At 47.0% G+C, this 25437-nt stretch overlaps 1 protein-coding gene across 3 annotated transcripts in view; it reads right to left on the reverse strand.

Moving 5' to 3' along the window:
* LOC143958868 (death-associated protein kinase 2-like) overlaps positions 1-21167 on the reverse strand; it is a 29622-nt gene extending 8455 nt beyond the window's left edge. Inside the window, exons 1-7 of one of the 3 annotated variants that reach the window (XM_077467850.1) lie at positions 19368-19541; positions 13504-13633; positions 10526-10574; positions 10359-10414; positions 8128-8173; positions 6342-6432; positions 4250-4333 (exon numbers count right to left, since the gene is read on the reverse strand). In XM_077467850.1, coding sequence (XP_077323976.1) covers positions 8163-8173; positions 10359-10414; positions 10526-10574; positions 13504-13633; positions 19368-19370 — 249 coding nt within the window. In that variant the 5' untranslated portion in view covers positions 19371-19541 and the 3' untranslated portion in view covers positions 4250-4333; positions 6342-6432; positions 8128-8162. Of the gene's footprint in view, positions 1-4249; positions 4334-6341; positions 6433-8127; positions 8174-10358; positions 10415-10525; positions 10575-13503; positions 13634-19367; positions 19542-21065 lie in introns of those variants that run through there. The other 2 variants (XM_077467849.1, XM_077467848.1) reach the window with 2 other exon arrangements.
* Positions 21168-25437: the final 4270 nt, after the last annotated feature.

Below are 25437 nucleotides of genomic sequence, written 5' to 3' on the forward strand. Positions count from 1 at the left end.
TCGCATGGTGTGAACACCCATGCGATCCGATTCTGCTGCGGGCCAAAAAAAGGGTCCCGTGCGAATTTGCGGCGGGTGCGGCGGGTGCGTCGCGTGCGGCGAATGGCTGAACTCGAATCGCACAGAGATCGGATGTGATTTGCACTGCAGTGCGGTGCGAATCACATCCGTTCTCAAACCGCTGCAATGTGAACCCAGCCTTAGTGACACTGGCGACGGGGGGTGATCACGGGGTTAAACCTTTATTGGGGGGGTTAGGGGGGTACCTTAGAACTAAAGGGGGCTAACCCTAACTGCCCTAACAGTTATTAGTCACAAATGACACCCGCCGGGTGATCAGGGGGTTAAACCTTTATTAGGTAATAAATGGCGGGTGCCCTGAAACTATAAAAAAATAACTAACCAACCAGCGTCACCTGTAACAGTTATATGGTGATCACTGGTGAAAGGGTTAACTAGGGGGCAATCAGGGGGCTTTATGCGGTAGTATATGGGGGTCCCTGGCGCTATAAAAAGCTGCGGCGAACCTAAATACCTACCTGCCTAACTAGCGTCACCTGTGACACTAATACGGCGATCAGAAAAACGATCGCTTATTAGGCTGGGTTCACACTGGAGCGATGCGGAAACGCTGCGAATCCGCGGCGGGTTCCCGCATCGCATGCCTCCCGGCGGCAGTTCACACTGCCCTATGCGAACTGCTGGGAGTGTCAGTGAAATGTTACTGACACCCCCAGATCAGTTCGCATATCGCAGTGCGATCTGCAAACTCGGATCGCATGGTGTGAACACCCATGCGATCCGATTCTGCTGCGGGCCAAAAAAAGGGTCCCGTGCGAATTTGCGGCGGGTGCGGCGGGTGTGGCGAATGGCTGAACTCGAATCGCACAGAGATCGGATGTGATTTGCACTGCAGTGCGGTGCGAATCACATTCGTTCTCATAAACCGCTGCAATGTGAACCCAGCCTTAGTGACACTGGCGACGGGGGGTGATCACGGGGTTAAACCTTTATTGGGGGGGTTAGGGGGGTACATTAGAACTAAAGGGGGCTAACCCTAACTGCCCTAACAGTTATTACAGTCACAAATGACACCAATGCAAAAAAAAAAAAAAAAAATGACATTGGTGTCACTGTGACTGGGGGGCAGGGGTAATTGGGGGGGTGATCGGGGGGTAAAGGGGGGGTGTGAGTGTGCCTGGCATGTTCTACTGTGTGTGTAGAGTGTTGGTGCAACTCACCGATCCGCTCTCCTCCGTGTCGGAACGAAAAATACCGACACGGAGGAGAGAATACATCACTTCCTCTCCTGTGTTTACATTACAGGAGAGGAAGTGATGTCACGGGGGATTTCCATTCGTCGAGAGCGATCGCGAGGGGGTGGCCATGAATGAATGGCCGCCCCCTCATCCCGGATCGCTCTCGAAGGAATGCCGACCGCCGCAGGCACCGGGGGGGGGGCCCGATTGGGGCCCCCACCCGCGGGCAGGCAGGGACTTATATATACGCCCATATGCCTGCCCGTGCCATTCTGCCGACGTATATCGTCGTGCGGCGGTCGGCAAGTGGTTAATGAAGTCTGAAGGACCTCAGAAGCATCTCAAACTGGTGCTTTGGCCCTAAAGGTTTGGGTAGAGTAGAGTTACTTTAGAATCACTATACTATCCTTTTATGTAGCCTTTCACAACCTTTTCAACAAAGAGGAACCATTGAAATAACATTCCAGGCTCAGGGAACACCTGATAAAATTACTAGATCCACAACTCATGGTACATTAGTGTGATGGTCAGTGGGAAGAATGGTCCTTACATTGTGGTCATTGGGAAGAATTACCTCCTTAAGCCCTGTACACACGAGAGGATTTATGTCCGACAGACTTCCGAAGGAGTCCTGCCGGAGTTCTGCCGGAGTTCCGACAGAGTTCTGACGGACTTTTCGACTGAGCGGACTTGGCCACACACAATCACACCAAACTCCGACGGATTCGAACGTGATGACGTACGACTGGACTCGAATAAGGAAGTTCATAGCCAGTAGCCAATAGCTGCCCTAGCGTCGGTTTTAGTCCGTCGGAATAGCATACACACGAGCAAATTTTTCGAAGGGACCGGGTCCGGCGGAGTTCCGTCTGAAAAATTTGAAGCATGTTCCATTTCTAAAGTCCGTCAGACTTTTGCGAATCAAAAGTCCGTTGCAGCCCACACACGATCGAATAGTCTGACGGACTCAGTCCGTCGGACTTTGGATGTTGAAAAGTCCGCTCGTGTGTACGCGGCATTACAGATTGCTAAAAAGATCAATGGTGCCAGTGGGAACTTATCCGAGAGGCAGAAACTGCTCAAGGAACCCCTAATAACCTCTGCAGGAACCCTGGTTGGGGAACCCTGCCTTTAAAGAGATTGTAAAGTCTCAATGTTTTTCACCTTAATGCATTCAATGCTTCTTTGCTGCAGCCCCCCCCCCCCCCCCCCCCTTCATTCCAGCACTGTGCATGAGCCCAGAGGCTCCCGCTGCTGGCTCTCATCTCATAGGACAGATTAAGGAGCCATTGGCTTGGGCCCTGAGTCCCGCTGTCTGTGTCAATTCCCGTACATGTGGCCCCAGGGAAATTGGCTCTCCGCGGGGGCAGTCAATGAAGTGAAGGGGCCAGAAGCGCCAGCAGGGGAACCCCAGAAGTGAAGGCTGCTCTGTGCAAAACCCTTGCACAGAGCAGGTAAGTATAACATGTTTGTTATTTATTTTATTTATTTATTTTAAATTAAGCTTTGCAACCCCTTTAGTGAAGCACAGGTGGCCTCCAAGATACCTAAACCATAGAGCAAACTTTTCTAAAAGAAAACCCAGAACTATCTGCATGATTGTTGCACGAAGGTCTGTTTAATTAATAGTTTACTTTTTAGCTAAACCTCCCCAATAGGTTTATAGACCCCCTTCAGACCTCATATAAAGTGTGGGCACATTGCCCGCCTTTCCACCAACTTGGGCATGAGCTACATCTATTCTTTCTATGGGCCCACTGCCTGTCCCTCCACCACGTTGGGCAGCACTTGCATCTATTTTTTCTCCTTGTACCTATGCTGTAGTACACAGCTGTTACAACGGGGATTGGTGGACCATCTGAGGTCTGGGACTGGCAGACCATCTGAGGTCTGGGACTGGCAGACCATCTGAGGTCTGGGACTGGCAGACCATCTGAGGTCTGGGATTGATGTTGTAGCCACCACATATAAGGACCATCTGAGATCTGGGATTGGTGGATCATCTGAGGTCTGGGACTGGGGGTGTAGCCACCACATCTAAGGACCATCTGAGGTCTAGGATTGGTGGACCATCTGAGGTCTGGGACTGGTGGACCATCTGAGGTCTGGGACTGGTGGACCATCTGAGGTCTGGGACTGGTGGACCATCTGAGGTCTGGGACTGGGGGTGTAGCCACCACATCCAAGGACCATCTGAGGTCTGGGATTGGCGGACCATCTGAGGTCTGGGACTGGGGGTGTAGCCACCACATCTAAGGACCATCTGAGGTCTAGGATTGGTGGACCATCTGAGGTCTGGGACTGGTGGACCATCTGAGGTCTGGGATTGGGGGTGTAGCCACCACATCTAAGGACCATCTGAGGTCTGGGATTGGCGGACCATCTGAGGTCTGAGACTGGGGGTGTAGCCACCACATCTAAGGACCATCTGAGGTCTAGGATTGGTGGACCATCTGAGGTCTGGGACTGGTGGACCATCTGAGGTCTGGGACTGGGGGTGTAGCCACCACATCTAAGGACCATCTGAGGTGTGGGATTGGCGGACCATCTGAGGTCTGGGATTGGCGGTGTAGCCACCACATCTAAGGACCATCTGAGGTTTGAGATTGGCAGAGGGGTGGGGAAAACTATAAAGTATTTTTAGTTATAAAGTAAAACTGTAGTTTATGAAAGCTGGTGCTTTTTTACCTTAGGGCTAGCCAGCTACAAGTTATTGAGAGTTGTCATCCTAGGACAGAGAGTGTGCTACTATTCAAACTAGAAAATTAATGCAGCCACCACATCTAAGGACCAATAAGCTGCAATATATAACATATATACTAAATATATTATCGGGTTTAGATACACTACATGCATACAGGAATGTGAATTCTTGAGGGTGGCTATTGGTCACATATATCAACATCTCTGTGTTTTTGAATAATCCTGACAGTATGTGGTAGATCTAAGTGACTGTTCTTTATTTTGGGGGGGCTGCCCCCAATACTTACCAGATCCTCATCACTTTTCGCGGGATGACACAGCAGCTTCATGCGGCAGAGTCGATTACACGCAGACACCATGTTGTATGACAGCTGAGGGAGAGATATGATCACATACAATTACAACATACATGTACACTTCAGAAGATCAAAGAGCAAGAAAAAATCCTGGATGGCCGCACACTGATACAACACCTTTTATTTGTGAATTAAACTAGAAAAAAAGTCAGTCCATGCTATGCAGAGGTAGAGGCAAATAGCTTGCGCGTTTCGCACCATGAGTTGGTGCTTATACTATCATAGCTATGATTAAGCACCAACTTATGGTGTGAAACGCGTAAGCTACTTTAATTCACGAATAAAGGTGTTGTATCAGTGTGCGGCCGTCCAGGATTTTTTCTTGCCCTTTGATCCATTGCAGAGCCTGCACCTGTGTCTCAAGGAACTCCTTTTACACTGCAGAAGATGCCAGTGCTATATAAATGAATAATAATTGGTAGCATTAGAATCCCACACACTTCTAGGTTGGATACTCAGAGATTACCAACAGTGTCGGTAGTAGCTAAGAGCTCATTCACACTATGAAAAACAAGGAATTCTCTGTGCATAGAAGTTCAGTGTTTATATACAGCCCTCTGTACATGTCAGTCCTAGAGAAGTGGTTAGGAGCACCTAGTGAAAGTCAGGTCAGATACCTCCAACAAACTGTAACTAGACAAAACACGTTGGCTGTACCTGACATTTCTGTTCCAATAATTCTAATGTACTTCCAAGCAAGATAACCATTGTTTATTAGGTGCTCCTAACCACATATCAAGGATTATAACATCTAATGAGCAATCTTATCGTGACCAGAGATGCAGCAGCTGAGGAACTTCAACCAGGTCCTATCAAGGGTTTACCTCCTCCAAGGAACACAACGCCCCCGCCCTTCTAGCTGGATTTACACAAAACCCAATTCTCTTCCTTACTGGTTCAGAGCTTCTGCAAATCTACCTATACAAACCAATGACAGGCTGCAGATGTATAACTGGTAGCTGCACGTCTGATGGATAGGCAGCCCTAGAAGCAATCCGTCGGCATCCAGGGCTGCCCATCTGTCTCTGTAAGCAAGTAAATGCTTAGATGTGCACTTACCTGCATGCAGCCCCAGCCTGTCATTACCGGTCACCCGCAGGCACAGAATAGAGTTTGTTTCTCACATTGTAGGTCTCTCTGGACCCGTGTAAATGAGCCCTAAGTGTGGATGGACACCAAATGTTTGATTGCTGACAGCAGCTAATTAGGTAGCTGCTTGCATTCCCTAAACTTCATTGAAAAATAAAAACTGAAATGTGATTGGTTGCTTAGGGCAAGAGATCATTCAAACGTTGCGACAGCCCTTGCCTCCCCTCTGCAAAATGATCTACGGTGGATTTATTTTCAAAGCATGCTTGACAGGCGGCGAGGAGGGGATATGCCACCTCTTAACCACCTGGTTAACCCTGAAAATGCCAAACCACCAGAGTGCATTTGTGTGCGTTTCACGTGGTTTTAGGGTAGCATTCAGCAGCGGCAAAACCTGCCAACTTGACGTGCTCACGTAGGGAAGGAAAAAGGATGACGCACCACATTCAAAGAAATGTATAAGCACTGTGAACAAGACGAAACGCATCAGTAGGCGAAGCCTGGGAGGAGTCGGCCTGAGGTTAATTTTACTTTTCTTTATTTCTTGGAGGGCAGTGCTTCATCCTTTTCCTTCCCTACATGTGCATACAGAGCTGGGATGGGCTCTCTCTAGGACCATAGCTTGGACCGGCGCCCAGAGTCTAAGGTTTATGGTCACGATGTGACATGCTATTTTAATTTCCTTTTGCTTCAGGTCTGCTTCGTGGCCATGGCATGTGTCCAGCCCTCAGCAGCTGCATGCCCTGCTTCCGGCGGCGGTAAAACCGCAGCTCAACCGCCTGTTTTTTTCCTGCCCCCTAGCTGCACCTGTAAACAAAGCCTAACAGAGATGCAGCTTTTGCATATGAGACCCGTGAAGTCTTCCACCAGTGTTTTTTTTTCTTCGCATCCTATAGATGGATAATTCCATGTAAATCCTTTCTTCAGGACTCACCTTCCATTTCCGGCGAGCATTAAATTTCTTGAAGTTCTTCATGTTGATCGACGATCGACTTCTGTTTTACGGCTTGTTTTCTGTTCAGAGGCTGCGGGAATAGAAACATACTTTTTAAAACTTAGAAATAAACTGAGCTTGTGTACCCTGAGCTTGTTTAGGTTCCCTGTAAAAGAAAACTGAGACACAAGGGCTTCCAGTGCTGACCACCTCCTGAAAATGCTTGCTGCCTGGCTCTCCCTAGCTTTAGTACTTTAGTCCACGTTTTGAGTTGGTGATTTTAAAGGCATTGAAACCAGAGATTCGGCATACAAACTGGACAAGAAGAGGTCATCAGAGGCAGTCCCTATGACTATTAACATGGCTTACATGCAAACAGATCAACAGTTTGCATGCCTTGACCACCAAAAAGCAGACCTGTGATATCAACCAATCACCAATAACTTTTATTCACCACAGAGGGATATGGAGGCCACTGATGGCCAATGACGGTCAGCGTTAGAGGATCTTCTCACTCTTCTGGCTGTGGTGATGGTTGTCCATACTGCTGATGTCTGTGGCCTGGTCCCTGGAGTTAATGACAACTTCTAGTTACCTACTATATATGTTGGACATCTTGGCTGATTATTCCCAGTGTGGCCCCTTCTACAGGAATTGCTTTTTCCCCGAACAGAGCGCCTCCCATGTTGCTTCTCCACTGCTTTACATACAAAACGCAAGGTTCAACAATTTTCATGCCTTGACCACCAAAGAGCAGACCTGTGCTATCAACCAATCATCAATAACTTGTATTCACCACAGAGGGATATGGAGGCCACTGATGGCCAATGACGGTCAGCGTTGGAGGATCTTCTCACTCTTCTTCTGGCTGTGGTGATGGTTGTCCATACTGCTGATGTCTGTGGCCTGGTCCCTGGAGTTAATGACAACTTCTAGTTACCTACTATATATGTTGGACATCTTGGCTGCTTATTCCCACTGTGTGGTCCCTGTTTGGTGGCCCTTTCTCCAGGAATATTTTTTTCCCAGACAGAGTGCCTCCCATTTTGGTTCTCCACTGTTTTACATACAAGGTTGAACAGTTTGCATGTCTTGACCACCAAAGAGCAGAACTGTGCTATCAACCAATCACCAATAACTTGTGTTCACCACAGAGGGATATGGAGGCCACTGATGACCAATGACAGTCAGCGTTAGAAGATCTTCTCACTCTTCTTCTGGCTGTGGTGATGGTTGTCCATACTGGTGATGGTTGTCCATACTGCTGATGTCTGTGGCCTGGTCTTAAGAGTTAATGGCAACTTCTAGTTACCTGCTATATATATATATATTGGACATCTTGGTTGATTATCCCCACTGTGTGGTCCCTGTTTGATGGCCCTTTCTACAGGAATTGGGTTTTCCCCGGACAGAGCGCCTCCCATGTTGCTTCTCCACTGCACTCCATTGTTTTTTGGCAGAGAAGGAGTTTTGATTCTCACTTATGTTGTATGGTTGGTGGATATCCTATAAAATGCTTCAATGTCCTGAAGAAGTGAACATTGTTTCACGAAACGCGTCCAGTACTAGGATGTCAACTGCCTATTTCTACATACATATACACACACACACACATATATATATTTGTACAAATATTTATCATGTTTTGATATATTTCATGGAAATTTAATATGATTTAATTTATCTGAATAAAATTATATATTTTTAAGAATTCAGTGATTTACTGTTTTTTGGTGAATTTTGGATCCTCCATGCGAGTGATCCCTTGTTGCCGATTGTCACTTACCTTTATCCATGGGTGAATCAGACACTCCACCGCTGTCATCCTTTCGCTGTGGAGAAAACAAAAAGCAGAATTGTTACAAACCCTAAAATAAATCGATTCAGGGAAATCAGTTAAAAAAAAAAACAACTTTTGATTGGTCGGTATTGGTCCCTGAACTTTGCTCATTTGCTCTCAGTTTTGCCAGCCGGGCGCAAAGCAGATCAGCTAAGCATTCCCAACAGCACAGAATAATGGAGGACTGCACTGATCTTCTTGGGGGGGGGGTTGCAGTAACTTGCCTATTGTATGACGTGCTGCATGTCATAGGGATGCATACTAGCACATTATGCAACTGTCTTGGGGGTAAAAGTGTCCAGGAGACATGTGCAATATGTTTCTTTCTGACTTTGTTTTTCAACGAAACTTGGAAATATTTAAATTAGTGAAAACCTGTTTACCAAATCTTTCTGAAAATTTGAAAAAAAATTTAATCCGAAAATTAAAAAATCAGAAAATTCAGAAAGAACAAAAAATTTGGAAATTCAACATAAAAACGAAAATCAAAAAATAAGAACGAACTATTAAATAACTATTACTGCCTATTAAATTATAGTTATTAGAATTTCCTTTCAAATTTGGCTGTTCGTGAACGTAACGGAATTTATCCGAGGTTACAAATTGTCCAAAATAACAAAAGCCGAATCCAAAGGAATGTAACGTAACAAATTATTAATAATAATAATAATAATAAATAATAATAATAATACTTTTTTTATTATTATTATTTATTATTATTATTTTGTTACGTTGCATTCATTTAGATGCAGAATTTGTTATTTCGGATAATTCCTAACTTCGGATAAATTTGTATTCGTTACGTTCACTAACAGCCAAGTTTCAAAGAAATTTCCAATATCTATAATTTAATAGTTAGTTATTATCAGTTAGATATTTTGGATTTTCGAATTTTCGTTCTTTCGAATTTTTGTATTTTCAGATTTTCGTTCTTATTTTCAGATTTCGAATTTTCGGATTTTAACATTTTGGATTTTTAGGAATTTATTCGAAATAACGAATTTCGATCAGAACAAATGATCCAAAAAATGAAAAAAATAAATAAAAAAAATCAATAACAAATGAAACGAAAACAAACAAATTTTTCGGCAGTGCACAAAGTTTGCAAAGAGTATATGAGTAGAGTAGAGTACAGTACAGTAGAGAAGAGCAGCAAGGAGCAGAGTAGAACAGAGTAGGGTAGAGAAGAGAAGAACGCAGTAGAGTAGAGTAGAGAAGAGCAGCAAAGAGCAGAGAAGTGTACAGTAGAGCAGTGCATAGTAGGGTAGAGTAGTGTAGGGACTCGCCAAAAAGGGATTACTTTGATGCACTTGGCCAGCTTAAACATGTATTGCAATGTATGAGAACAAAAAAAAATCTCTGTTTTAATTGCAAAGTTTGCAAAAAGTCTATGAGTAAAGTAGAGCAGAGTACAGTAGAGTAGAGAAGAGCAGAGTAGAGTAGAACATAGTAGTGTAGAGAAGAGCAGCGCAGAGTAGAGAAGAACATAGTAGTGTAGAGAAGAGCAGCGCAGAGTAGAGTAGAACATAGTAAAGTAGAGAAGAGCAGCGCAGAGTAGAGTAGAACATAGTAGTGTAGAGAAGAGCAGCGCAGAGTAGAGTAGAACATAGTAGTGTAGAGAAGAGCAGCGCAGAGTAGAGAAGAACATAGTAGTGTAGAGAAGAGCAGCGCAGAGTAGAGTAGAACATAGTAGTGTAGAGAAGAGCAGCGCAGAGTAGAGTAGTGTAGAGTAGAGAAGAGCAGCATAGAGTAGAGCAGCGCAGAGTAGAGTAGTGTAGAATAGAGTAGAGAAGAGCAGCGTAGAGTAGAGTAGAATAGAGTAGTGTACAGTAGAGCAGAGCATAGTAGGGTAGAGTAGTGTAGGGACTGGCCAGAGAGGGATTACTTTGACGCAGTTGGTCAGTTTAAACATGTATTGCAATGTATGTGAATCAAAAATCCCTGTTTTCATGCAAAGTTTGCTAGAAAGGGTATATGGCAGTGTGCAAAGGGTTTATTCAGGACTTCCCAGCACAGTGACCTAGCTGACAAAAACAGCTTTCGGTACGTTCTACAGATTGGAAGCTGGCGAAACCATCTCCTGCTCACGTGACCACTGTGACTGTCACATTGGTCACATGATTGGCCAATCTTTCCTGACCTCTGGGCGTACAGATCCAGTTAAAGGGACACCAGACCTGGGCAGAGGTTAAAGAAAAGGTCAGTTGCTTGCATCAACCAATTAGATCTCTTCCTGCAAAAAAAAAAAAGAAAAGAAAAATACATCTTGACTGGATATTCACTTTGTCTTATTGAAGAGGTCCTTCCTGATGGAACATTAGAAAAATTCAATTCACACACTTACCACATGTCTGTAGGTGGCCCCAGGGGTTCGTAGTTTATAACTTCTGGTGCTGTGTAATAAAGTCACCCAATTAATAGATTTTAATTGCATGAAAATACAGTTGTCTGCTTCTGTCATTACTTATGAATTCAGTTATAGGGATAGTCCATTGTTGGTGCATAACTACCCCAGAGTACAGAACATTCCCTCTTCATAGTGGACCTCTAGCCAATTTTCTTGAATTTTGGAAGGAGTAGGGAAGAGTTAGGACCTCCTGCCAGGTTTTATTGTCCTCACTGGGGCAATTCACTTTTACACTCTATATGTCCTGATGGCCATAGAGTGACTCGGGGCATTGGAGTCAGAGGGTCAGCATGACAGCTAGCATATTCAGAGCTCAGCAACTGGGGCCAGAAATATGCACGGGGGAGATAACTAAAACTAGAGCACTCAGAATGTGGTGCATCTGTGCATGGTAGCCAGTCGGCTTCTAATTTCAAGTTGTTCAATTAAGCTTTGACAAAAAATCTGGAAGCTGATTGGCTATTATGCACAGCTGCACAAGATTTTGAACTCTCCAGTTTTTAGTAAATCTCCCCCTTGGAGTCCATGTGAACTTGCTCTTGAAGGCACTATCATCTTTACTTCACTTTCACTAACTAATGAGTCACTGATTGGAACAAACATGCAGCCAATGAATTCTGATGCTTGCTCCAGACAGGTCCCTGAGTAGTAAAGCCAGATATCAGGATGCCAGTTCTGGGGCCTGCATCTATAGAAATCAAGTAAGCGACTGCAGCTTCTGTACCTATATCTTCATCGATTCATTTTAATATGTCATTGTACCTAAAAGGAATATGTTGGGTTACCTAACAGCTTCCCAAGATCTGACCCTTCAGCATTGAGATTTTCTTGGCAGAGGTTTCAGCTCCTGCCACCTCGACAAGGTCTCAGCACCTCCAAACTCAACAAAGATCCCAGTTCCTCCCAACTTCACTGAATATGTTAGGTTACCCAGCAGCTTCTAAGATCTCTGACCCTTCAGCAGTGAGACCTCTTTGCCAAAGGTCTCAGCTCCTCCCAACTCAACAGTGGTCCCACCTCAACAGAGGTCCAAGTTCCTCCCAACTCGACAGAGTATATTAGGCTACTCGGCAGCTTCTAAGATCTGACCCTTCAACCGTGAGATCTCCTTGCCAGAAGTTTCAGCTCCTCCCACTTCAACAGCTCCTCCCAACTCGAAAGAGGTCACAACTCCTCCCACCCCAACAAATGTCTCACCACCCCCAACTTCGGCAGAGGTCTCAGCTCCCCCAACCTCGGCAGAGGTCTCAGCTCCCCCAACCTCGGCAGAGGTCTCAGCTCCCCCAACCTCGGCAGAGGTCTCAGCTCCCCCAACCTCGGCAGAGGTCTCAGCTCCCCCAACCTCGGCAGAGGTCTCAGCTCCCCCAACCTCGGCAGAGGTCTCAGCTCCTCCCACCACGACAGAAGTCTTAGCTTCTCCATCCTCAACAGAGTTCCAAATTCCTCCCACCGCAACAGAGGTCTCACCTCTTCCCACTTTGACAGAGGTCACAGCAATTCCCACTTTGACAGAAGTCTCAGCTCCTCCGACCTCGGCAGGGGGTCTCAGCTCCTCCGACCTCGGCAGGGGGTCTCAGCTCCTCCGACCTCGGCAGGGGGTCTCAGCTCCTCCGACCTCGGCAGGGGGTCTCAGCTCCTCCGACCTCGGCAGGGGGTCTCAGCTCCTCCGACCTCGGCAGGGGGTCTCAGCTCCTCCGACCTCGGCAGGGGGTCTCAGCTCCTCCGACCTCGGCAGGGGGTCTCAGCTCCTCCGACCTCGGCAGGGGGTCTCAGCTCCTCCGACCTCGGCAGAGGTCTCAGCTCATCCGACCCCGGCAGAAGTCTCAACTTCTCCAACCTCAACAGAGGTCCCAGCTCCTCCCACCTCAACAGAGGTCCCAGCTTCTCCGACCTCGGCAGAGGTCTCAGCTCCTCCGACCTCGGCAGAGGTCTCAGCTCCTCCGACCTCGGCAGAGGTCTCAGCTCCTCCCACTTCCACAGAAGTCTCAACTTCTCCAACCTCAACAGAGGTCCCAGCTCCTCCCACCTCAACAGAGGTCCCAGCTCCTCCCACCTCAACAGAGGTCCCAGCTCCTCCCACCTCAACAGAGGTCCCAGCTCCTCCCACCTCAACAGAGGTCCCAGCTCCTCCCACCTCAACAGAGGTCCCAGCTCCTCCCACCTCAACAGAGGTCCGAGCTCCTCCCACGGAAACTAAGGTCCCAGCTCCTCCCACGGAAACTAAGGTCCCAGCACCACGTTTGGAAGGAAAGAAAATTGCTGGACTCCCCCATCAACTGTCAGTGTTGACAAGAGAATGCCTCTTGCAGTGCAAATTACAATCTGCCACAGGAAGGGGGTGCAGAGAGCCTTCCTGGCAGGCAGAACACGATGATTACTGTTAGCGGCTATAGCCACTGGCCGGATCACATAAAAAATATCCAACAGGCTGGTTGTACTGAAGTCAATTGATGGATCAAATTCAATACGACAAGCTTGCCCTTAGACCAGCCATTCTCAACCAGGGTTCTGTGGAACCCTGAGGTTCCTCCAGAGGTTGCTAGGGGTTCCTTGAGCTGTGGTTGATGAACCACCTATTTGATGATGCCTACAGAGTTCAAGGTTCAGCACCACTTTGCAAAGCCAGCAGCGTGACACCAAATATCTTTTTAGCTGCCTTTTAGGGTGGCAACTTTAAGGGGGACATTCTTCCTATTGACCACCAAGGTAGGGAACATTGTTCCTATTGAGCCCTGATTTTAGTAAGGGTTCCTCGAGACATGAAAATAATTTGTGGGGTTCCTCTAAGGTTAAAAGGTTGAAAAAGCCTGCCTTAGACGGATCAAAATGTGGCCGGTCCCTGATGAGATTCGATCCATCTATGGCTGGCTTTACTATCCTTTTCAAATGATGGGTTTAGTAAAAATCCACCTTACCGATATACTGCGGCGTCCCACACAGGATCTTATAAACCGTCCCATCTTCAAATTTCTGGGCCAGGCCAAAGTCAATGATCTTGATCCTGGGGTGCGGCACGTCCTTCTCTAGCAGCATAATGTTCTCAGGCTTTACAGAAGGAAAACATGACTGTTAACGAAGAAGCAGCTTCGGAAGGGTTAAAATATCCCATTTAAAGAGGCCCTGTCACCAGACCATCCAGATTAGATTAGATTAGATGTGCATCTACTGTATTTTATTATTGGTATGTACCTGCAAAAGCAAACATCCAAATGATGCCCCAAGACTGCTGCTGGGTGCTGTCACCCGGATGTGATATCGGAAACCCCCCCCCCCCCCGCAGAGGGGTCACCCAATTGCCCATCCATAGTATTTCTCTCTGCCCCTTCACTGGCTGCTATATAAAAAGGTAATGTGAGGAGCTGGGCCTGCACAGGCAGAAGACACTCCCGAGGGGGGGGGCAGTAAAAATTCCTAGCACATGAAAAAAAAAAAAATGGATGGAAAAAAAAAAAAAAACACTACAGGCAGATATTTAATTCTGTGTTTTAGGTACGGTTCACACCGCTGCAGGTGAGAGATCCGGATGTGATTCGCACCGCACTGCAGTGCAAATCACATCCGACCTCTGTAGCGATGCGAGTTCAGCCATACAGATAGTATGGCTGAATTCGCATCGCTCCCGCCGCAAACTCGCACGGGACCCTTTTTTTGGTCCGCAGCAGAATCGGATCGCATGGGTGTTCACACCATGCGATCCGATTCCTGTGCGAGTCGGCAGATCGCACTGCGATATGCGGACGGATCTGGGGGTGTCATTAACATTTCACTGACACTCCCAGCAGTCCGCATAGGGCAGTGTGAACTGCATCGCTATGGTGTGAACCCAGCCTTACCTACAAGTTTTTAAGTTGGAGGCAGGGTCTCTTTAACCACTTCCGGACCGCCGCATGCCGGTGTGACATTGACTGGGGGATATCGTTGTTATGGCAGAAGCTAGCTGCCACAACCCCGGTATCCTCATGTTCAACCGGCAGTCCGCTTCAAGATAAAAGTAGTCTCTGCTGCGGATTCGCCGTGAGATCACTTTTATTGGTAGCGGGAGAGTCTCTGGTGCCCTCTGCCACTTACCGGAGCCATCGGCAGCGGCGGAGGCAATCGGAAGCTGTGCCTTCCTTAAGCATGGAGAAGAGTGAGGGGACAATGCAATGCAGGGCAGAAGCGACGTCAAAATGTCACTTCTGCCCATAGCTCTTAAAGGGCCATTTTTTTTTTTTTTTTTTTTAAATGCCATTTTTTTATTTTTTATTTATTGATTTTTTTGCATTGTAGTGTAAATATGAGATGTGAGGTCTTTTTGACCCTCAGATCTCATATTTAAAAAGGTCCTGTCATTCTTTTTTTTTCTATTACAAGTAATGTTTACATGTTAATAGAAATAAAAGTGACACCATTTTTTTTTTTTTTAAAACAGTGTAAAAATAAAAGGTAAAATAAATAAGAAAAAAAATAAATTGTTAAACACGCCCCGTCCCGCCGAGCTCGCGAGCAGAAGCGAACGCATACGTGACTAGCACCTGCATATGAGAATGGTGTTCAAACCACACATGTGAGGTATTTTGCATTTTAGTGTAAATATGAGATTTGGGGTCTTTTTGACCCCCAGATCTCATATTAAAAAGGTCCTGTCGTGCTTTTTTTTTTCTATTACAAGGGATATTTACATACCTTGTAATAGAAATAAAAGTGACACCATTTTTTTTTTTCTAAAACAGTGTAAAAATAAAAAATAAAAGGTAAAATAAATGAGGAAAAAAATTTTATTTTTTTTTTTAAACGTGCCCCGTCCCGCCAAACTCGTGTGCAGAAGTGAATGCATACGTGAGTAGCGCCCACATATCAAAACGGTGTTCAAACCACACATGTGAGGTGTCGCCGCGATCGGTAGAGCGAGAGCAATAATTCTAGCTCTAGACCTCCTCTGTCACTCAAAAGATGCAACATGTAGAATTTTTTTAATCGTCACCTATGGAGATTTTTAAGGGTAAAAGGTTGTCGCCATTCCACGAGCGGGCGCAATTTTGAAGCATGACATGTTGGGCATCAATTTACTCGGCGTAACATTATCTTTCACAATATAAAAAAAGAAATTGGGCTAACTCTACTGTTGTCTTATTTTTTAATTCAAATATTGTTCCCCCCCCCCCCCCCCAAAAAAAATGCGCTTGTAAGACCTCCAGGACAAAAAGGAAAATGAAAAACAAGAGATGGCGTTACATTTTGCAGTAAAACGGCTTTTCTTTAGACAACTTCACTCATTTCCTCTTGTGTCACAGGACAGGAAGTGAAAGGAGATCTATACAATGGGGACACAGATTGCAAAAAAAAAAAAAAAAAGCTGACAAAGATCTTTGCTTTCATGCTCTATTCAAAACCTTAATAATAAAAAATTGAAATGGAATTCCACGCTAAAGGGAGTTTCACTATGTGCAGTGCAAGAATGCGTGCAAAACTGTGTGCGCAAAAAAAAAAAAAAAAACACACACCACATAGGGGTAAACACAAGAGTTTTTATCCTCCATGGCAACCAGGCCTATCATTTATTAGGATAATAGAGGTAGTCAGTCACTATGGCGACTGAAAAAAGGCACCACAGAGGGGAAAACACAAGGGCACTCCCTCTCCATGGCAACCCAGCCTTTAATTTATTAAGATAATAGCGGAAGTCAGTTGCTATGGAAACAAAGAAAAAGCACAACAGAGGAGTAACACACACAGGTTTTTGCTCTCTAGGGCAACCAGGCCTTTCATTTATTAAAGCGGAGTTCCACCCAAAAAAGGAACTTATGCTTTTTTGGAATCCTCCCCCTCCTCCGGTGTCACATTTGGCACCTTTCATGGGGGAGCAGATACCTGTATAATCCAGGTATTTGCTTCCACTTCCGGGCATAGATCGCCGCAGTATCCGTGGATATCTATGCAATGTCCAGCGCCTCTACAGCCCCCCGCCCCCCCGGTGCTGTCTTCTGCAGCAGGGACCAGTGGGATCGCGCAGTACGACTTGCGAATGCGCAGTAGTAAACCAGACTGTAAAGCCACAAGGCTTCACTTCCTGATTCCCTTACCAAAGATGGCGGTGCCTCCACCCGAGAGACAGATCGGCTTCAGCTGCCGACATCGCATGTGCCCTGGACAGGTAGGTGTCCATATCTTAAAAGTCAGCAGCTGTAGTATTTGTAACTGCTGACTTTAAAAAAAATAAGAAAAAAAAAAATTCGCGGAACTCCGCTTTAAGATAATGGAGAGAGTCAGTTGCTATGGAAGTTAAAAGAAAAAGCACAACAGAGGAGTAAACACACGTTTTTGATCTCCATGGCAACCAATGACAATATTGCTTTCATTTATTAGAAAAGCGGGAGTTTGCTGTTATGGTAATTAAAAAAAAAAAAAAGCACCACAGAGGGGTAAACACAAGTTTTCAGTCTCCATGACAACCAAGCCTTTCATTTCTTAGGATAATAGAGGTAGTCAAGTCACTATGGCAACTGAAAAAAGGCACTACAGAGGGGTAAACACAAGGGCACTCCCTCTCCATGGCAAACCGGCCTTTCATTTATTAATATAATAGCGGGAATCCATTGCTATGGCAACTTAAAAAAAAAAAAAAAAAGTACAACAGAGAAGTAAACCCACGTTTTTGCTCTCCATGGCAACTAGGCATAACATTCCTTTCATTAGGGCAGTGATGCTGAACCTTGGCACCCCAGATGTTTTGGAACTACATTTCCCATGATGCTCATGCATTCTGCAGTGTAGTTGAGCATCTTGGGAAATGTAGTTCCAAATCATCTGGGGGGCCAAGGTTCGCCATCACTGTATTAGGATCTTAGAGGGAGACAGTTGCTATGGCAACAAAAAAAAAAAAAACACAACAGAGGTGTAAACACACAGGTTTTCACTCTCCATGGCAACCAGGCCTTTAATTTCATGTTGTGAAGTGCTGTGCAAACTGTTGGCGCTATATAAAACCTGTATAATCATAATAATAATAATTTATTAGGATGATAAAGGGGGAAAAAGCCCCACAGAGTGGTAAACACAAGATTTTGTGATCTCCATGGCAACCCGTCACAACAATCCCTACATTAGAATAGAGTGAGTCAGTTTCTAGGCTGTCAGATGAGAGATCCCGGCACTGAGAGGAGCGCCGACCGCTTTAAAAGTGAAAGTGCAGTTAAGAGGAGTGCGCTGTGCTCTCTGCTTCCCCCTACAGTGCAGTACCGGCTGAATGAGGAAGCCAGAAGGAAGAGTACTGTGCTACAAGCTACATTCGTTTTAAAAGGGCTTTATTCATGTGTGTGTATGTATGTCTGTATGTATGTGTGTGTGCATGTATGTCTCTATGTATGTATGTATGTGTGTGTGTGTGCATGTCTGTCTGTATGTAGGTATGTCTGTATGCATTTATGTCTGTATGTATGTGCGTGTATGTCTCTATGTATGTCTGTATATATGTATGTCTGTATATATGTATGTCTGTATATATGTATGTCTGTATGTCTGTATGTGTGTGCATGTATGTCTGTATGTGTGTGCATGTATGTCTGTATGTGTGTGCATGTATGTATCTCTGTATGTGTGTGCGCATGTATGTCTGTATGTCTGTATGTATGTCTGTATGTATGTGTGTGCATGTATGTCTGTATGTATGTGTGTGCATGTATGTCTGTATGTATGTGTGTGCATGTATGTATGTGTGTGTACGTATGTATGCCTGAATGTATGTGTGTGCATGTATGTCTGTCTGTGCATGCATGTCTGTATGTACGTGTATGCATGTGTCTGTATGCATGTGTGTGCGCACATGTGTCTGTATGCATGTGTCTGTGTGTGCATGTATGTATGTGTATGCATGTGTCTGCATGTATGTGTGTGCATGTGTCTGTAAGTATGTCTGTATGTATGTGTGTGCATGTGTCTGCATGTATGTCTGTATGTATGTCTGTATGTATGTGTGTGCATGTGTGTGTGTGCATGTGTCTGTAAGTATGTCTGTATGTATGTGTGTTCATGTGTCTGTAAGTATGTCTGAATGTATGTGTGTGCATGTGTCTGTATGTATGTCTGCATGTATATGTGTGCATGTGTCTGCATGTATGTGTGTGCATGTGTCTGTATGTATGTCTGCATGTATGTGTGTGCATGTGTCTGTATGTATGTCTGCATGTATATGTGTGCATGTGTCTGTATGTATGTCTGCATGTATGTCTGCATGTATGTGTGTGCATGTGTCTGCATGTATGTGTGTGCATGTGTCTGTATGTATGTCTGCATGTATGTGTGTGCATGTGTCTGCATGTATGTGTGTGCATGTGTCTGTATGTATGTCTGTGTATGTGTAATTCCTGCCTCAAGTGGGATTGGTTCAGTCCTGGCAAGGGTTCCCCAGAAAATTGGTTCCGGAGTAGTGTTATAAGTAGTGTTATAATTAGGGGGCGGGGCATGCGGTTATAGGTGTGGCATAGAAAAAGGTAAAAATTCGGCTTCGCTGCAAAATATGGGCGTGGTTTACGCAAAATAGTGGGCGTGGCTTACATGGGGCGTGGTTAGAGTCTGAGATGAATGCGGGATGGAGAGGTAAAGGGGGGGCAGCCCCCCGGTCCTACACCACAATAGCAATATGTGTTTTCCAGAGTTTGACAATCAGCAGATAAAGATACTCCAAATACCTGGTGTTGGCGCTTCAATCATCCCGGCGCCATGATTGTTATGGTGTCAGGATGATTGAAGCGCATTATTTCTATTATTACATTGTAATATAAAATGAAATCATTCAACTCACCATAATGCCGAATCAGTGGGAGCCATGAGCGCGTCACTAGCCACGTTGCCGTCCATCAGGTGTCCCAAGCGGAGTCTGTCCTTACATCAGGTGCCCCATCAGAGGTACCTTCCTCACATCTGTGTCCATCAGCGGAGCCCCTCCTTACATCTGGTGCCCCTCTGACATCCACAGACCGCCCCCCCCCACATCCACAGACCGCCCCCCCACATCCACAGACCCCCCCACATCCACAGACTGGCCCCCACATCTCCAGACTGGCCCCCACATACTTCACAGACTGGCCCCCACATCTCCAGACTGGCCCCCACATACTGCACAGACTGGCCCCCACATCCTGCACAGACTGGCCCCCACATCCTGCACAGACTGGCCCCCACATCCTGCACAGACTGCCTCCCACATCCACAGACTGGCCCCCACATCCACAGTCTGGCCCCCACATCCACAGACTGGCCCCCACATCCACAGACTGGCCCCCAACATACCACTGGCCCCTAACATCCCCAGACTGGCCCCCTCATCTCCAGACTTCCCCCACATCCCCAGACTGGCCCCCTCATCTCCAGACTTCCCCCACATCCCCAGACTGGCCCCCTCATCTCCAGACTTCCCCTACATCCCCAGACTGGCCCCCTCATCTCCAGACTTCCCCCACATCCACAGACTAGCCCCCTCATCTCCAGACTTCCCCCACATCCACAGACTAGCCCCCTCATCTCCAGACTTCCCCCACATCCCCAGACTGGCCCCCTCATCTCCAGACTTCCCCCACATCCCCAGACTGGCCCCCTCATCTCCAGACTTCCCCCACATCCCCAGACTGGCCCCCTCATCTCCAGACTTCCCCCACATCCCCAGACTGGCCCCCTCATCTCCAGACTTCCCCCACATCCCCAGACTGGCCCCCTCATCTCCAGACTTCCCCCACATCCACAGACTAGCCCCCTCATCTCCAGACTTCCCCCACATCCCCAGACTGGCCCCCTCATCTCCAGACTTCCCCCACATCCCCAGACTGGCCCCCTCATCTCCAGACTTCCCCCACATCCCCAGACTGGCCCCCTCATCTCCAGACTTCCCCCACATCCCCAGACTGGCCCCCTCATCTCCAGACTTCCCCCACATCCACAGACTGGCCCCCAACATACACTGGCCCCCACATCTCCAGACTGCCCCTCACATCCACAGACTGGCCCCCAAAATACCACTGGCCCCCGACATCCACAGACTGGCCCCCGACATGCCGTCGTTGCTGCGCGGAGACTTTGAACTGTGGCGCCGCCCACTGCACTCCACACACACACACACACACTGGCAGTGGGGGTGGGCGGCTTTCTCTATTGAAGACCAACTTCTGGTCTTAAAAATGGCGGCCACCGCGGACCTCTAGCGGCCGGTGGTGAAAAATGGGAAATTTGAATTTCCCGGGACAAACCGAATTTCCCCGTGATCCCTTAGGGTTGGTGTAGGATTGGGGTATAGAGGACTCTCTGCCAGTCACTGATTTTCTATGGCAGAAATCTCCACACCGCCCCTTATAGTGCTGGGAACATACTGCAGCACATCTACCCAGAGGCACTAGCAAAGGCCTGCTGAATGTGGATTATAAATGACGTATTTGTGGTGACTGAGCGCCTTCTCATCTTCTCCTTACCACACTATAATATAGAGACATAGACCCCTCCTCCTCTGTACCTGGGCGAAGTCATTATGGAGACTTTCCCGGAAATGTCCATTCAAATCCTGGCCAATGTGATAGTTCCCCAAAATGGTCTCCTCCTACTACGCATGCGTCAGATTCTCGGGCGACGCATGCGTAGTAGAGCCCTGAAGAAACTGGCTTCCTAGTGCGCATGCGTCGGGTTTCCGGGCGACGCATGCGCAGTAGAGTCCGGCAAAACTACCTATTCGTGCGCATGCGCAGTGGAGTCCCGAAAAAATTGCCTTCTATCGCGAATGCGAATGGACAGTGCAACTTTTCTGCCGTCTGTTTCTGTCACCTCTCTGATCAGCACGCTGTGTGTTCTGTATGCGTCTCTCAGTAAACGCCTTCGTTTTTAAACTCGGGAAGAGCGGGAGAAGATAGGCAGATGGCGGCTAAAAAATCGGAGATTCTGCCCCCCCCCAAATTTCCATGTTGGAATCTTCCTCTTCAGCATCCACACAGCTCACTGCTCCCTCTAGTGGCTGTCCCGATCCTCACAACCCCCTGTGTACATCACATCTATGTGTATTCCTAGGAGGTAGTGACAAAGGACACACCTGAAGGGTGATCACAGGGTGGGGGAGATCAGGGAGGGTATTAGCAATACTCTGCAATACCCTGCCAATACTCTGCCATAAACTGCCATATCCAGCAATACCCTGCCAATACTCTGCAATACCCAGCCAATACCCTGCTATAAACTGCCATACCCTGCCAATACTCTGCAATACCCTGCCAATACTCTGCAATACCCTGCTATAAACTGCCATACCCTGCCAATACTCTGCCATACCTAGCAATACCCTGCCAATACTCTGCCATACCCTGCCAATACTCTGCGATACCCTGCAAATACTCTGCAATACCCAGCAATACCCTGCCAATACTCTGCCATACCCAGCAATACCCTGCCAATACTCTGCCATACCCAGCAATACCCTGCCATACCTAGCAATAACCTGCCAATACTCTGCAATACCCAGCAATACCCTGCCAATACTCTGCAATACCCTGCCAATACTCTGCCATACCCAGCAATACCCTGCCATACCTAGCAATACCCTGCCAATACTCTGCAATACCCTGCCAATACTCTGCAATACCCTGCCAATACTCTGCGATACCCAGCAATACCCTACCAATACTCTGCCATACCCAGCAATACCCTGCCATACCTAGCAATACCCTGTCAATACTCTGCAATACCCAGCAATACCCTGCCAATACTCTGCAATACCCTGCCAATACTCTGCATTACCCAGCAATACTCTTCCAATACTCTGCTATAAACTGCCACACCCTGCCAATACTCTGCAATACCCTGCCAATACTCAGCAATACCCTGCCAATACTCTGCCAATACTCTGCAATACCCTGCCAACACTCTGCAATACCCAGCAATACCCTGCCAATACCCTGCCAATACTCTGTAATACCCAGCAATACCCTGCCAATACTCTGCAATACCCTGCAATACCCAGCAATACTCTGCTAATACCCTGCCAATACTCTGCTATAAACTGCCATACCCTGCCAATACCCAGCAATACCCTGCCAATACTCTGCCATACCCAGCAATACCCTGCCATACCTAGCAATACCCTGCCAATACTCTGCAATACCCTGCCAATACTCTGCGATACCCTGCCAATACTCTGCAATACCCTGCCAATACTCTGCAATACCCTGCCAATACTCTGCAATACCCAGCAATACCCTGCCAATACTCAGCAATACCCTGCCAATACTCTGCAATACCCTGCCAACACTCTGCAATACCCTGCCAACACTCTGCAATACCCTGCCAATACTCTGCAATACCCAGCAATACCCTGCCAATACTCTGCCATACCCAGCAATACCCTGCCATACCTAGCAATACCCTGCCAATACTCTGCAATACCCAGCAATACCCTGCCAATACTCTGCAATACCCTGCCAATACTCTGCAATACCCAGCAATACTCTGCTAATACCCTGCCAATACTCTGCTATAAACTTCCATACCCTGCCAATACTCTGCAATACCCAGCAATACCCTGCCAATACTCTGCCATACCCAGCAATACCCTGCCATACCTAGCAATACCCTGCCAATACTCTGCAATATCCTGCCAATACTCTGCGATACCCTGCCAATACTCTGCGATACCCTGCCAATACTCTGCAATACCCTGCCAATACTCTGCGATACCCTGCCAATACTCTGCAATACCCTGCCAATACTCTGCAATACCCAGCAATACCCTGCCAATACTCAGCAATACCCTGCCAATACTCTGCCAATACTCTGCAATACCCTGCCAACACTCTGCAATACCCTGCCAATACTCTGCAATACCCAGCAATACCCTGCCATACCTAGCAATACCCTGCCAATACTCTGCAATACCCAGCAATACCCTGCCAATACTCTGCAATACCCTGCCAATACTCTGCAAAACCCAGCAATACTCTGCTAATACCCTGCCAATACTCTGCTATAAACTGCCATACCCTGCCAATACTCTGCAATACCCAGCAATACCCTGCCAATACTCTGCCATACCCAGCAATACCCTGCCATACCTAGCAATACCCTGCCAATACTCTGCAATACCCTGCCAATACTCTGCGATACCCTGCCAATACTCTGCAATACCCAGCAATACCCTGCCAATACTCTGCCATACCCAGCAATACCATGCCATACCTAGCAATACCCTGCCAATACTCTGCATGACCCAGCAATACCCTGCCAATACTCTGCAATACCCTGCCAATACTCTGCAATACCCAGCAATACTCTGCCAATACCCTGCCAATACTCTGCTATAAACTGCCATACCCTGCCAATACTCTGCAATACCCAGCAATACCCTGCCAATACTCTGCAATACCCAGCAATACCCTGCCAATACTCTGCAATACCCTGCCGATACTCTGCTATAAACTGCCATACCCTGCCAATACTCTGCAATACCCTGCCAATACTCTGCCATACCCAGCAATACCCTGCCAATACTCAGCAATACCCTGCCAATACTCTGCTATAAACTGCCATACCCTGCCAGTACTCTGCCATACCTAGCAATACCTTGTCAATACTCTGCAATATCCTGCCAATACTCCTCCATAAACTGCGATATCCAGCAATACCCAGCCAATACTCTGCAATACACAGCAATACCCTGTCAATACTCTGCAATAACCTGCCAACACAGTTCACACAAATACGTTTTAAATTCAAACTGTAGCACTGACGTAAGTTATTTTTTTCCCACAGTAGCATGACAATCCCTCCACCTCCAGTCTAACTAATCACTCTCACCTTATGGCATGGACCCCTGTGCAAACAGGTGCTCATGCAAGCGGGTATCAAAAGGGTTAACACGGACCATAAACTTCTCTCACGTCTCCTTAGATCTCAGCAAGGACGCCAGGTCATGGGTAGAAAGAAAAGATCTAAGTGCTCACCGCTTAAGTATAAGATTTAATTTTTGTGTTCAAACACAAACTACTCACGTAAAGGATGATAAAAACACAGCATGTAAAGCCGACAATCGCGTTAGTGCCGTAGGACAGCAGCGGGTGACGTCATGCGTAGCTCCTCCCCCCGTGCGCGCTACGTTCAATCAGAACTTCGACGTCACCGGACTCCTCCCCCTTCCCTTTGTTAGCAGACGGAGGCACTTGGGGAAGGGGGGAGGAGTCCAGTGACGTCGATGTCCGTGACATCACCGGATCTCCGACTGAACTCCCTGAAGACCCGGAAGCCGGTGGAGAGGCGAGTACCTATCTGGCAGTGGCACAGCACTGCTGGCCACTGCCAGATAGGTTTGACCATGGGTGCTCAACCTGTGGCCTTCCAGCTGTTGGAGAACTACAAGTCCCATCATGCCTTTCCCTTCGAGAGTTTTAACTGTCAGCCTTACAACGCCTCATGGGACTTGTAGTTTTGCAACAGCTGGAGGGCCACAGGTTGAGCACCCTCTTTTATTGCTCTATGGTGACAGCTGTCTAAAGCTGGCCGTACACTGTAAGTTTTCTCTCGTTCAACACTGTGGGTTGAAGAAGAGAAATCTGTTGAGTCTCCCATTCCACAGCATAAGTGAAGGTCTCTCCCCTTCTGGTTATTGTGATCTGACAGCCGACACCCACAGTTATCATCAGCAGGGGCGGGCTGACCATTCGGCCACTCGGGCACTGCCCGAGGGCCCCGGGCCACTAGGGGGCCCCATCAGGGTTGCCAGCCTCAGTAAAACCAGGGACAGTGTGTAAAAATCTGTCTCTGAAAGGTTCCTTATCGACATCATTTTGGTCTAAAAATCCTGAGATTATAGCTGCCCCAACTCTCCAGTACCTTCTAAGTCAATAGAAACA

The sequence above is a fragment of the Lithobates pipiens genome, unplaced genomic scaffold (genome assembly GCF_037356315.1).
Source record: "Lithobates pipiens isolate NorthernLeopardFrog02 unplaced genomic scaffold, aLitPip1_a1.2 Scaffold_62, whole genome shotgun sequence".
Lineage (NCBI taxonomy): Eukaryota > Metazoa > Chordata > Amphibia > Anura > Ranidae > Lithobates > Lithobates pipiens.